Genomic DNA, 14,242 nt, shown 5'->3' with positions numbered 1-14,242 from the left:
GTTTCTTCTGCTGCTTTAATTTTAGAATCATTTGTTATATCACCCTGCAAGGGAGAAAGTGACACTAGCATTATTGTTATTACATTAAATCAGATTAATTTGGGGAAGAATTAAAAATGGTTTATAATGTTGAAACTTTCTAACTCACCCTTTAATTTAACTCATTTTTCTTATATTCCTCAGTAAAATTTTGAGGCTTTCTATCTATGGGCTCTTTATATACTTCTTGTCAATTCCATTGATTCTCACCCAAGTTTTTACTTGCAAGCAAAAATGTTGACTCTTCCTGAGTAAGCAGAAAAAATATTCAAAATATGTTGGGTAGTTCAGTGAATCACTGTGTGTGTTCTAGAACCAGACTCAGGGTTAAACTTCTGAGGAAGATGACCAGAACTGTCACAACAAATTCTGAGGATAAAACTATCACCATTGCCACCATCACAGAACACTAGAATGTCAGGTTGCAACAGCCACGTCTAAACCAGGAACTCAACTCCACAGCAGCCACCATTTCTAGGGATATAGCTACTTTCTTTTTCTTATTTGCACAGGTTAGAATTTCCAGAATAATGTGACCATTAATGCTAATGATGAACATCTTTTTCTTATTCCTGCCTTTAATGGAAAAAGGTATCTTTTGTTCACCATTATGTATCAGTCCAGACAGTGATAGGAACTCATCTTAAATTCATAGTATATTAACAGATTTGCTCTGTTTTAATTTTATTTGTACTTTTTCTCCTCAGAAATAAATTTTTAATTTTATCAGATGCTTCTTGGTCAAAATGATAAGATGCTTTTATTTTTTTATTTTAGCCTATTAATGTGATATAGCAATAGGTTTTATAATAGTTACCCTTCCCTGTATTCATGAAATAACTCATTCAATCATGGTGAGACAACTTCAATATAGTATAGGGCTTATGAGCACATGTTCTGAAATATGCTTTCCTGGGTTCCAACCTAGATTCTGCTATTACTATTTGTTGTGACCATAGACAAGAAATTTAGCTTCTATAAGTACTCAGGTATTTCTTACAAAATTGGAATGATAATAATAATACTTATGTAAGAGTTGTGTGAGAATCATGTGAGATAATTCATGAAAACAACAGTATATAGCACATAGTGTGTAGTAAATGTCAATTAGTATATTTATTGTCTCTTACTATAATGCTGATTTAGTTAAAATTTTAGGCATGATTCTTGCAAAATGTTTCCAAGTGAGATTGGCTTGTGGTTTTCTTTTTGGATATTGTTTGTGTCAATTATCTCTGATACCTTTTACTATCATGGTATATACTTTGATACTATCATGGTTATATTAGGTTTGCCAGTTGAACTGGAAAGCTTTCTATTTTCTTCCATATTCCAGAAGACTAAACAACATTTAAATTTCTGTTTAATTAAGGAATGAACATTTTTCTGAAAACCATCAGGGCCTTCAAGTTTCCTAGGGATATAGTTCTTTCACAAATTTTCATTTATTTCATGGCTTTCATCTTTTCAAATGTTCCACTTAAATTAATTTTTGTCATTTGCACTTTCCTAAAATATCATTTTATTATACAGTAATAAACTCAAATTTATTATAGTAGAGTTTACATAATATTTTCTTAAAGATTTTTAAGTCTCCTTAAATTCTGTTATTGCTTTCTTTCTTATTATGTTACAAAATTGATACTTGCTATTCTTCACCTTTGTTCAGAACTAATAGCAACTTCATTATCATGATTAGAATAGAGAAGTTCTAGAAATATATCAATAAAAGGTATCTCAATAGTTCGCTCTCTAATTTATCAATTTCCATTTTTATGAGTTCCTTTCTCCTTGTATCCTTTATTTATTTTTAAATTACTTTTTTTTCTATTTCAATGCTTAGTTATTTATTTCTCTTTTTATTTTAGGTCAAGGCATTTTAGCAAAAGGGTCATGGATTTTCCTCTGAGTACAGTTTGATCCCATTCCATATTTTTAATAAATCTATTATTTTAATTTTTTTGACATTTATACTTTTAATTTCCTCTTTACTCCAAGAATTACTCAAAATAATGCTTTTAATTTTTAAGTATCTATATTTTTCATGTCTTTCAAAAATCCATTTCTAGTTTTATTACACAGAGCTCTGAGAATGTTGTCTGTAGATTTCTTTTTCTTTCCCTCTACTTGTTTGATTATTTCATCAAGAAACCTGAAAAAACTAGAAGTCAAACATAGTAGACTTAGAGGACATCGTTTGGAACAGGAAAGTTTTCTTTTAGCTTTCTTATTTTAAAATAAACTTAGTATAAGCATACGATAGCAGATAAACTATTACTGTGTTTTATCTGCTTACTGATGATAGCATCAATTTAAGTAGCTTAATGATTAACCTGAACAATTCTCATTTAAGTCAATATGCCTTCTTTCATTAACTGTTAAGGATTTTAGAGTTGGAAATTTTTTGTTTTGTTTTGTTTTGTTTATGTGGGGTGCTCATGTTTCTGTTCATTAATATACATTATTCATGTTATTGCTGATGTATGTCATATGATTATTTAAAGTATTGATTAGCTTTTATTTGCTATAATTTGGATTTACTTTCAATATTCAAATTTCATGTATGCCTACCTTGTACATTTAAGAATATTTGTTTTGTTTGTTTTATTGTTATTTTTGCAGAACATGGTTGGAGAGTGGGCCATACCAGAAGAAACAGTTGATAATGTACCACCCTCCAACAATTGCATATTGGGCCATGTGATTCACAGACTAATTGAAAAATCTCTTCCCCCTCAAGCTGAATCAACAGAGTCTGAATTACCTTCATTTGCTATTAAAGGGTGCTTATTGGGGAAAACATTGAGTGGAAAAACTATTGCTCTAAAGTTTCTACAAAAAGGTAGAATTTCCTTTTTTTATTTGTATTTACTGGACTCTGTTTACATTGATTATAGCTGCAAATGGCTATGTCTATAGAAAACATACATGAGGATCTTATGATATATTAGGAAATTCTGTCATCATGAATTTTATAATAGAATGAACACATAATTTATTGTCCAAGGAAGACCCTTGGACAATAGAGTTTAGAGTCATAAACTGTCCCAGGTAAACCTGGATATGTGGGGATGCTATATAATAATAGTGCATAGACTAAATAGAAATAGCAAGTCATAAACTTTTCCTCATAGACTTTACTTACTTTACCAATAGATGAAGCAAGAAATTACTAAGTTGTCACATACATAATAGAAATCACTTAAAATTGTAAATATGTTAATTATTCACATTTGTTGAGTTCTTACCCTCACTGTAACGAGGCTTTGACTTGTTTTGTAGAAGCTTTCAGTTAGAAGCAAAATCATAGGTTTCCATCTCTTCAATTAGTTTTTATTCAACAATACAATACTATTATTCTTTTCACTGAAAAACTCAAAATTTGCACTGAGGCTGTCTACCTTGTATCATGCTAAGGCAGAGAAGAGTAGGTCATTACTGAGATGTTAAAAAGACCTCCTTAAAAAGCAACTTGATAAAATCACAATGAGATACCACATCACATCTTCTAGAATGGGTATAACAATAACAACAAAAACAAAAAAAAATCTGGAAAGTAACAAGTGTTGGTAAGGATATAGAGAAATTGGAATACAATGCTGGTGAGAATATAAAATGTTACAGCCATTAAGGAAAGCAGTTTTGTGGTTCTTCAATAAGTTAAACAAAGAATTACCATATGACCCCAGCAATTCTACTACTGGGTATATACCCAAAAAGATTGAAAACAAATGTTCAAAAAACAGAGGAAAAAAACCTGTATAAGAATATTCATAGCAGCACTACACTATTAATAATAGTGAAAAGGTGGAACTAATCCAAATGTCCATCACCTGATGAATGGATAATAAAATGTGGTATATCCATGCAACGGAATATTACTCATCCATAAAAAGGAATGAAGTGCTGATACATGCCATAAACATGGATGAATGTTGAAAACATGATACTAAGTAAAAGAAGTCAGACCCAAGAGGCCGCATATTATATGATTCCATTGATATGAAATATCCAGAATAGGTAAATCCATAGAGACAGAAAGCATATTAGTTGTTACCAGTGGGGGCAAGAGTGGACCGCTTAATGGGTACAGAGTTTCCTTTTGGGGCTATGAAATTTTTCTGGAACACAATAGTGGTGATAGTTGGACAACATTGTAAATAACCTAAATACCGCTGAAATGTATCTTTTAGAATGTTTAAAATGGTTAATTTTATGTTATGTGATTTTTAACACAATAATAAGGAAAACAGCTTGACCCAAAAAAAAGATTAGGGTGCCCTACAGACAGTGTTAGAGGATAAAGCCAGCATAGGACGATCAGGTCAATTTCCCAAATGAAGAGCTATTGGTAAAACTGTCCCTCTGTACTTTAGATTTTCCCATTCAGATACTTTCTATTGACACTCTTGTCCAAGAAGCTCTCCAAGCATTTCATGACAATGAAAAAGTCAGTGAGGCCCTCCCAAGTCACAATGAAGCTGAACAAGAGGCTCTACCAGTTCTGCGAAAGGATAGTAAAGAAAGCCCGGCAAGTGTGATTTTAGTTTCCTTTCTTGCACCTCATATATTAGAGACTTGAACCTGAATGAAATCTGAGAGATCTATTAGACCAGAGGTTGGCAAACTTTTCTGTAAAGGTCTCAAAAGAAAATATTGTAGGTCTTATGGGCCCCGGATATTATGGGGTTACTTATGTAACAAGAGCAGCCCTCCCCTACCACCACCAGTTTCCCTGGGTGGGCCATCGAGAGTGGTGGGCCGGCTTAGCGCCAAGTTACCTTCAGTTGGAGACATTTTCCTGAGGTAAGAGCCACGGGCTGGTGAAGGGGTGAAGAGGCTGAACTGCAAGGGGTTAGAGGATAGCAGCGTATGAGTGTTATGGGCAAGTTCACCAAGTCACCAGCTCGTGGAGTGAAATTCCACCACTGAGAGCCTGGCGGTGGCTAACAGCAGAGTCCCCACGTTGTAGTTGGAGACCAAGGTCAGCCCTGGGAAGCGGCCAAGGCAGGCACTGGAGCTGAGCAGGGGCAAGAGGCAGAGGAGGATGCCCAGCTTAGTCCCCAGGCTTGCAGCGCTATCCCATGGAGGTGTATATGCTCAGGGACTGTATAAAAATAGTCAGCCCTGCCAAATTTGGTCCATGGGCCATCGTTTGCAGACCTCTGATGTAAACTTGTAGATCTCAATTCAGGGAGGTGGTGGGTGGGAGGGAGGTCTCCATATTATTTGCCAGCATCACAAACCCATGATTTACCTGCATCACACTCCCATCAATATTGCTACATTATTTCCCGAAGGTTCTAGGACAGAAAAGAGAAGAATGCGGCCCCACCTTGAGAATTGCCATGGGTTCAGCACTCTCATTTTAACCGGGAGACAGTAGAGGCCCTAAGCATGAATTGGTGTCCTGGGGGGTCAGAAGGCTTGTTAATGTCTAGGCTGTGATGGGCATCCCAGACTCTAAATCCAGTACTCTTTCCCCCACCGTATGCTGTCTCTGCAAGTGAATAAATTAGCAGAGAATCTAATCCAGATCATTTGCACAAGCTGCAAAATAAATATTACTTAGCCATGGATTATGAAGATAACTGGGAGAAGTTTTATTCATTGAGGGCTGTTTCATCTTCCATATTACGGTACTCTTTGTACTCTAATCAATAGGGTGCTAGATAATGCACTTATCTTTTCTTTACTTCCCTATGGCTATGACTGACACCTCTAGGATTGTTCTTTCTAGAACTTTCCATAAACTCTACCTCTTTCTTAGCTTTCGTTGTGTTTTCCTAATGGCAGTTGCTGTGTTTTACATAGTAATTGAAGACCAACCTAAAGACAGATTATACACTTGTTACTGTGTTTTTCCACAATTATCATCAAATTTTGTTTGTTCCTGGAAATCATTCAGTCCCTCTTAATATCATCAATGTTTTAGGTAAACTGGTATACTTCAATAGCATTCTTAAATTTATTTTTATAAGTGTGTGTGTGTGTGTATGTGTGTGTGTATTTTCTCCTCAAAGAATCTGCAAAACGAATTTCCAGCTGATTCAGTCTCAGATGAAGCATTACCAGAAACCGAAGGTAAAACTACACTGAGTAAGTAAGATATCAAAACAAACCATCTGTAATTTACATTACAGGGACAGATAGACAAACAGTAAGAGCACATATATATATATATATATATATATATATATATATATATATATATATATATAGCACAAACATCTTCCCAAGCTTCCCAAACCTAATGAAAATTTATCCCCCCTGGGATCTGGGTTTTAGTTCTTCAGATCTGTTGTAGAGCCACTGACGGAAAACAATTTTAAGTCTCAAATACCTTTTGTATGTGCGCTAGTGAAGGCCGTGTCATATTGAACAGTTTCCTTGTGTTGTAGAATAAAGTTCACTGCCATCAGCATCATTGCCATCACCACTGGACAACGTGTAGATTTATTATAAGCAGGCAACTCTCTTAGAGCAGTTGAGTTTTCCATCTTTAAAAGGACATACTCTGTCCCTTATGTTGGTTATTTGTTTCTTACAAGATATTTTAAATTGATTTTTAAACTGAGTACTATGTAACTTATTTTATTACTAAAGTACAGTTAATTATAAATGAACTCTGAGAACTTCATATTTTTTCCATAGAATTTAACCCAAAACCCCTCTGACTTCTAGAATTTTCTACGTTTAGACTTGCTACTTATAACTAGAAACTATAAAGAATTAACCTTTTAACCTTTCTTGAGAAAACTTGGATTGTTTTCTGAAAACAAAACCCAAACTGTATTAAAGTATTTCTAATAATATTGTTACATGTGAGCCATACTGGGAGGAAGGAAGCGGAAAACACCAAGCCACACCGTGGCCAGGATCTTAACATTGTGGAATGAGGGTAAAAGTCATGCTGTGGTGATTCTATTACTTCCTTTCTCTGAGTATCTCGGGCATAACTGGGTCTAATCACCCATCTGTCCAAAACCATAGATGGTCAAATACTAACCTAGTTGTTAGTTGTAAATACTGGAGTTTGTTCTTACCACTTTTCCTGTTGCTAGATACTGACACTAACAAAATGCCGAAAGCTGAAGAAGCCAAATCAAGTGATAGTTTCTCTAAAGTAAGTACCATAATCTAATTTTAGCTACTAATATACTGAAATGCATCATGCTGTCTGACTTCAAGTGAAATGAAACAGCAACGTGCTCCTGTTTGGTTTCAAGTAAATCTGATGGTAAAATATTAGCTAAATCTGAGTTTACTTAATATTCTTTATATTCTTAACATTCTTTATATCTAAAGGAATGGAAATTGCTATTCAATTTTGCCAAGTAACCGCATTTTGTTTTTGACTTATGCCAAATTTATATTCGTGTATTTTTCTTTACCAGTTAATTTATGATTTATTTCCTTTCACACTCAAAAATTTTCCCAGAATGATCCTAACTAGCCTTATTGGTGACTCTACAGAATATTTTATCAATCGCAGAAAAAAAATGTTTATAACAATTCACTCACTATTGTTTTAATAGATACCATCTCTATATATAGTATGGTTTTACTGTATAAGAAAACATTTTTTGCCATCAAATAGAATGGTCATATTAATCAAGTAGAATTTCATTTACTTTGTTTTTATTGCATTTGATTGCTTTTATTATGCATTTCATCATGGTAAACAATTTTATAATATTTTAGACTTCAAAATTGTTTAACAATAGAAAAAGGTTTTTGGAAGGCTATATACCAAACTGTAACCATGATGACTGCTGGGGAGGGGATGGGTTTAGAGAAAGTGCTGAAAGGGGCCTTCCTTACAAGTTTTACTCTGTGTATTTGAAATTTAAATTAGCAAGAAAGCTAATTGTATTTTTTTATGTTTACATTTATTGAGTTTCAAATTTCCCAAATTCCATATTCAGTTCAATTCAAAGGGCATACTTTGTTCTGTTCACTGTTGGAAAGATTTGAGATATACCACTGAACAAAAAAGAGCATTCCAGGACCTAATAGAGGTTGACTAGACGAAGACAGATAATAAACTAAAAACACATATGTAAATGAACTATATAATCTGTTAAAGGGTGATGATGCCAGCAGAGAAGAAAAAGTGGAGTAGACTAGAGGAAGGGGATCACAGGCACAGGCCCTAGGAGAGAGGGAAGGTTGCTGTCTTATGCGGGATAAGCCTCCTTGAGAAAGTGAGATTTAAGAAGATTGAGAGAGTCAGCCATCTGGAACCCGGGAAGCATGTCAGGCAGCGAGAACAGCTGGACAACAGACATGAAGCAGAAAAGGGCTTGGCAGCAGGGTGGGAGAGAAGCGTAAGACGTGAGGTTAGAGAAATGCACAGGAAGGGAAAAAGAGTCAGGTCAGCCAGTGCCTTCTAGGCAATGATTAGGACATTTGGAATAAGAGGGGGAGTCTTTGCAGGGTTTTTAGTAGAGATGTAATATCGTTTAACTTATTCTCAGTCCGGTGGCTGAGTTAAGAATACTTGTAGACACTAAGGAAGTTCCTCTTGGTATAGGGTAGTTTTGTTGGACCAGCCCTTCTACAGATAACATTCTAATGATGAACACAATAAAACAGCTTATTATTGAAGGCCAAACACAGCTGGTAAAAAGCAAAGCAGCCAACAAACAAGCAGCAGAAACCAGGCAGAAACTATATGGAATATGACCATTGAACAAAGGAAATTTCACCGGGCAAGAGCCAAACTTCTACAGGTTATCCCAGAGGCACGCCCCATCTGCATGGCATGAGTTGCTAGGACTCAGGCAGAAAGCCTCCATCTTTTTGATTTAGGGTATTAAAGGATGAAGTTTGGGATGCCAGAAAAGCTGAAAACTAATCAGGAAGATCTTGGAAGGGAAGGAGCTGCAGAGGAGGAACCTCAAAATCTGCATACACATTTTCCTTCAATGCTTGGCTGACTCCAGAATTGTGACAAACGATCAGTGTCTTCACTAGAGAGGATGGCCATTTAATGTGTTATTTTTTCCCCGCAAATATTTAGAAACTGACTTTTAATTAGCTATACTCTGCTCTTCCTTGTTTGTTTTCACAGCTCACTGTGCGTGCTCAGCTTGGTGCAAAATCAGAACAGTTGCTGAAGAAAGGAAAGAGCATTTCTGACGTGTTGCTAGTTGACATCCTGGTGAATGCTATTAAGTACGTATTACTTTTCATATCTCTTTAATATATTTTCTATCAGATAGAGGTATATAAAGAATAACAGAAAAATATTTTATTTTTAATGTCTAATGAATACTACATATCTACCTCAGAAAGCATACAGCAAGGTCAAAATATATTTTATGATTTACATGCCTATATTTTACTTCCCCCTTTACCATCCATGACTTCATTCACCCAGATGGGAATTCAGGTCAGTTTCTATTCCATGTGGGGAATTCAAGGAAATATCGGACACTACTTGGAAAGGCCAAGGGACAGATTATGGAAGGCAGAGACCCTAACTGTGTGCTCACAGGCCAATGGGCTTCCTCGTTTTGTGTTTCAGGAGGAGGGAGGGAACCCAGGGATCCAAAGATTGGACAGTGATGGGTAAGAAGGCACTGAGAAAGTAGATTTGCACAGGCAAGCATAGCACACAGGTGATATGTGATAAAGTATAAAGAAAAAGTCAAAATAGGCCATAATTCTGTAATCTCTTTCTTCCTACTTTCTAAGAGCAAAGGCTTCTTCTCAGCCCTCCTTTGTAATACAGAAAAAAGAGAAATTGAAAGAAGCCATAGAGGCTCCACTGATCCATGTAATAAAGAGATGAGGCTTAGCAGGATGGGAAAAAGAATCAAAAAGTTACTGTGAAAGAGTTTGGAGACCTCGCAGTAGGGGAGGAAATAGCATTAGGGTAGCTGTGCTGTGTGGGAAACAGGAAGACCGAGAGAGGTAAGGAAAAGTTTTAGGGAAATTTCATTATGCATCAGGAATGGACTCCCCTGCAGTGTTTCCTGAGACTCTATCAATGATTTCAGTTGCCTCTTAGTTGTGATGGATCTTGAAATGATGGCTCCTTGAATACAATGGGGTTGTATGAAAGAAACAGGGATGTGGTCCATTAGGGCTGAAAGGAATCATGTTCTACTAGTTGTAACATTTCTCAGAACAAGCACAAAATATGTTTTACCCCTGGGACTCCTGGTTCTAAAACAAACAAACAAAACTGTATATGGAAAAAATCAGCTATGAAGCAGATCTTAGCTCTGGTATCAGTGGAACTGGAGTGTCTACACACCACCCTGAGAACTTTGATACCCAGCTACCGCCATCCCCGTTGCCCCTGAGACACCTTCAGAGCACTGTCAGCAGTTTGAAATCCTTTCATCTGGTGAAATCCATCCTTTTTTGATGAGGAAACAAAGGCATATGGCAGCTCAGTAAGACAATCCAGTCATATACGTATCTCATTAGCAGCATGGCCAGAGTCAAAGCCCTGGTCTCCTCACTCCCATCACCTGGTGTCCTAACACTGCAACTGAACAAGTGTGACCCTGACCTCCTCCTCCCTCTGAAGTAGCTCTTCAGGCTGTGGGTGGGGGAAGAGGTCACCCAGACCTGGGGAGGTATTCAAGAAACTTCTTCACCTTAAGCCAATGAATCAACAAACCCGTTCTACGCAGAGTGCTTTACCAAGCTCTGGACAAGTTATAAAAGCCAAAATGCACATTTTTTCTGCTCTTTATAGACTTATGGGGGAAGTAAAGGCAGTGGCATGAAGGCAGCTTGATACTTTGGCAGAATCACTGGAGTTGAGGTCATTTGCAGTTTTGCGATTTTGAACAAGAAATGAAACCTCTGCACTTCAGTTTTCCCCCTCCTTCCTTGCCACGCTGTCAGGAGGATCACATGCAGTCACCAAAGAAGATTTACAAACCTTTAGAAAGGGAGGGTTCTAGTGTTTGAGAAATATGAGTTCTACCAGAGAGACAAAATCTCAACGTTTGATCCAAACACCAAAATCTCAATTTTGCATCATTTAGGGACTTAGAAGAGCAAAGTTGAAGTTTATGCCCTTTTCACATTGTTTTCCAACTTAGAGAACTACAATAATAATCCTTAGAGGACCCATTCTCAGTAGAAGATGCTGCGCTGAGGGCAAAATTCCCAAGAAATGGTCCTAACCCTATAGCAACTTAGAATTTACTTGAGATAAATCAGACTCACTTGTATTTTTGTAAGTCAAGAAATATAATCATTACCAGTTGTGTAGCGAAGAGAATGAGAGCCAGAGGAGTTCCGATCAGGTGGCTATGACTCTAGGCTGCATTGGGCGGGGTAGGAAGAACCCTCCAGGTGGGCCATGAGTACCCACCCATGTGCTAAACTCTCAAAATGCATCATTTCAGTGCATCCTCACAACCACCCTGTGAGGTATGTTATCCCACTATGTACAGATGAGGAAACAGGTTCACAGGAGGAACTGCCTATGAACGCAAGCTAGAAAATCCAATTCAGACTCACATAACAATGAGGAGATCAGTTTGTTTGAAGTAAATGGTTCAAAGTTGTGAGAGAGTAGACGCACTAGCTAAGTAAGTTGTGTCCAGTTGGTTTTAAATACCATGTTCTGGCCTCCAGAATAGATTTGGAGGGCAGCAGGCACCCACCCACAGAAGGATTGTGAGCAAGGGAATGATTGTGGTGCATTAGTCAACTAATTAACGTGAGCTATAAAGTAATAAGATTCATGCAGAAGGAGATTCTTGTGGAACTGAAAGAATTGTATTATTATTTCCAAAGTACTTGTCTTTATCAAAATGTTCATGGTGTGTCCATTTTCAATTTAGTGAGATACCTGCAGATCAAAGCTGGGTCCTCGATGGTTTTCCAATGACATTAAACCAAGCAAAGCTGCTGGAGGAAGCTCTCACAGGCTATGACAGAAGCCTCATAGAACTGGAGGGGAAGAAAGAGCAAATATCCACATTGGCTGTTGATCCTACAGCTGCCAAAGAAGTGCCTCTTCCTCCTGCTGCATTTGACTTTGTCATGTTATTAGATATTTCAGATAATTCCTTACTGAATCGCATGCATGACACCATGGGTAAGCTGGACACCTCTTTATTCGTTTTCTTCTTGATATTCTTGTCTACAGGTCCAAGCCCTTTGTCTGTTTGTTCTTTGACTGAATCTGTGACGATTCCCAGGTACAATTGTAAGTGTATAACGAAGACTTTGTTTCAGCCTTCCAAAGGGTTCCCTAGCAGAGGTCAGGTGACTCCTGCTTTGTCTGTCCACATGCAGCACTGCAGGCCAAGCCTGCACCTAGCGAAAAATTCCATGCCAACTGCAAACGTCTCACTAAATCTTTCCATCACTTGGCAGCTGCCCTGGCACAGAGGTGCCATTTATGAGACTGGCATGCATGGAGGAGCTTCTTGTAGCCATCCAAGACATCTAGGTGGGTCGCCCTCCTGCAGGTCAAAACCCACATCTGTGCTGCAAACAAGGATCTGATAATATGCTTCCCTTGGATTGTTTGTCAGCTCTGAAAAGCAGGGATCAGTTGGCTGATGTCCTCACATGGTGGGGTTGAATAGTCTTGCCAACATTTTATGGTTTATTTAACTGCTTTTCATGGTTGAAATGAAAAAAAATTACTTTATTCCACAAATTAAATACTTCTGGATAAAAACATATATTCCTGAACCCTGACTTTCCAACTTAGGAGGTATTTGACCTTGGGAAAGTACTTCATTGTTCTAAACCTCAGTGTCACAACCTATGCAATAGAATGCCTCATTGTACTCTTTTGGATATGAAAGAAAAACTGTTTCTTTACTCACAACACTTTTGACACCCAATGTCTGAGTTTTCCACAGCATCCAATTCTCTGAGGACACCACATGGGCACCCTAAACTTTAATTCATTTCTGGTACTATTTACCCAAAGTTAGTGCAGGCTCCACAGGTTAAGGGCTCAGTCCCACAAAACTGCCCCCAACTTCAGATGCCAATTTCAAGTAGTGGATCCCTCGGTTACCAACATGTCTGTTCGACTTGACTCCTACAAATTCGAGGGTTTCCATGACCCCTCATCAGGTTCGATAATTTGCTATGTCTCACAGAAATCAGGGAAACACTTTACTTACTATCACTGGTTTATTATAATGGATATTATAAAGATGCAGATGCCCAGTCAGATGAAGAGGTACATAGGGCATGGTCTGGAAGAGTCCCAAGCTCAGGATCTTCTGCTCCTATGGAGCTCAGAGTGCACCACCCTCCCAGCATGTGAATGTATTAGCCAATCCAGAAGCTCATCAAGCTTCTTCAGAGTTTGTATGCAGGTTCCATTATATAGGCATGATTGATTAATTATTGGGCATGCGTTATTAGCTCAGTCCCAACCCCTCTTCTCTCCCAAGAGATCAGGGGGTAGGCTGAAAGTTCTAGCCTTCTAATCACCTGGTTGGTTCCTCTGGCAACCAGACCCCAATCTCTAAGAGTCACCTCATTAACATACACTCAGAAAAGGTTGAAAGCGTCTTATTATGAATAACAAAAGGTGCTCCTCTCACCCTATCACCCAGGATATTACAAGGGTTTTCAGAACTGTGTGTCAGAAGCCAGAGACAAAGACCACCTTCGAGTATATATTTATTATATCACAATATCACAGGTATGAAATGAGATAAATGTTAAACACATAGGGTGGAATCTGCCACATGGTAATAAGCATATAGCAAATTCATCAGGAACAGTTGTGGAAGACTTTGAAATGAATAAAAGATTATTGGGCATCCTTTCAATAGAAGGCTGAGTATTGTCTTTTGGACCCTTTGGAGTAGCTGATTCCATACGGGTCTGTGTCTTTCATTGGCCTTTACTTAGCTCTTCTGTAACTACAAATTATTGGAAACTGATAGCAATTCAAATGAGTCTTGTTCATAGACATGCAAATGAATTTTTCAATCAACATGCAATTAATGTCTACACCTTTGAAAAGATGATTTCAAATACTGCATTGGTCTACACACAGTGACCAGTTTTTCATCTATTAACGTCTATTTCAGCACTCGTGATTGCCTATAAATGTGTCTATTATTAAGATTCTCACTTAAACTGGTTGTAACAACTTACTGGTGCTCTCATTAATTGAAGAGTTAAATTATTACATTTTACATTTGTTTGAGAGTCTTGATTTTACCTTTTTTTCCTAAAAAAACAC

The 14,242-nt window shown here is 37.4% G+C and overlaps 1 protein-coding gene across 1 annotated transcript in view; it reads left to right on the top strand.

Annotated features, from left to right (window-relative positions):
- SPEF2 (sperm flagellar 2) overlaps positions 1 to 14,242 on the top strand; it is a 165,885-nt gene that overhangs the window by 64,638 nt on the left and 87,005 nt on the right. Inside the window, exons 11-16 of the mRNA XM_081053291.1 lie at positions 2,662 to 2,881; positions 4,416 to 4,570; positions 6,063 to 6,123; positions 7,104 to 7,165; positions 9,116 to 9,219; positions 11,859 to 12,115. Coding sequence (XP_080909417.1) covers positions 2,662 to 2,881; positions 4,416 to 4,570; positions 6,063 to 6,123; positions 7,104 to 7,165; positions 9,116 to 9,219; positions 11,859 to 12,115 — 859 coding nt within the window. The remainder of the gene's footprint in view (positions 1 to 2,661; positions 2,882 to 4,415; positions 4,571 to 6,062; positions 6,124 to 7,103; positions 7,166 to 9,115; positions 9,220 to 11,858; positions 12,116 to 14,242) is intronic.

The sequence above is a fragment of the Rhinolophus hipposideros genome (genome assembly GCF_964194185.1).
Source record: "Rhinolophus hipposideros genome assembly, chromosome: 7".
NCBI lineage: Eukaryota > Metazoa > Chordata > Mammalia > Chiroptera > Rhinolophidae > Rhinolophus > Rhinolophus hipposideros.
This window is presented reverse-complemented; position numbering and strand designations above follow the sequence as displayed.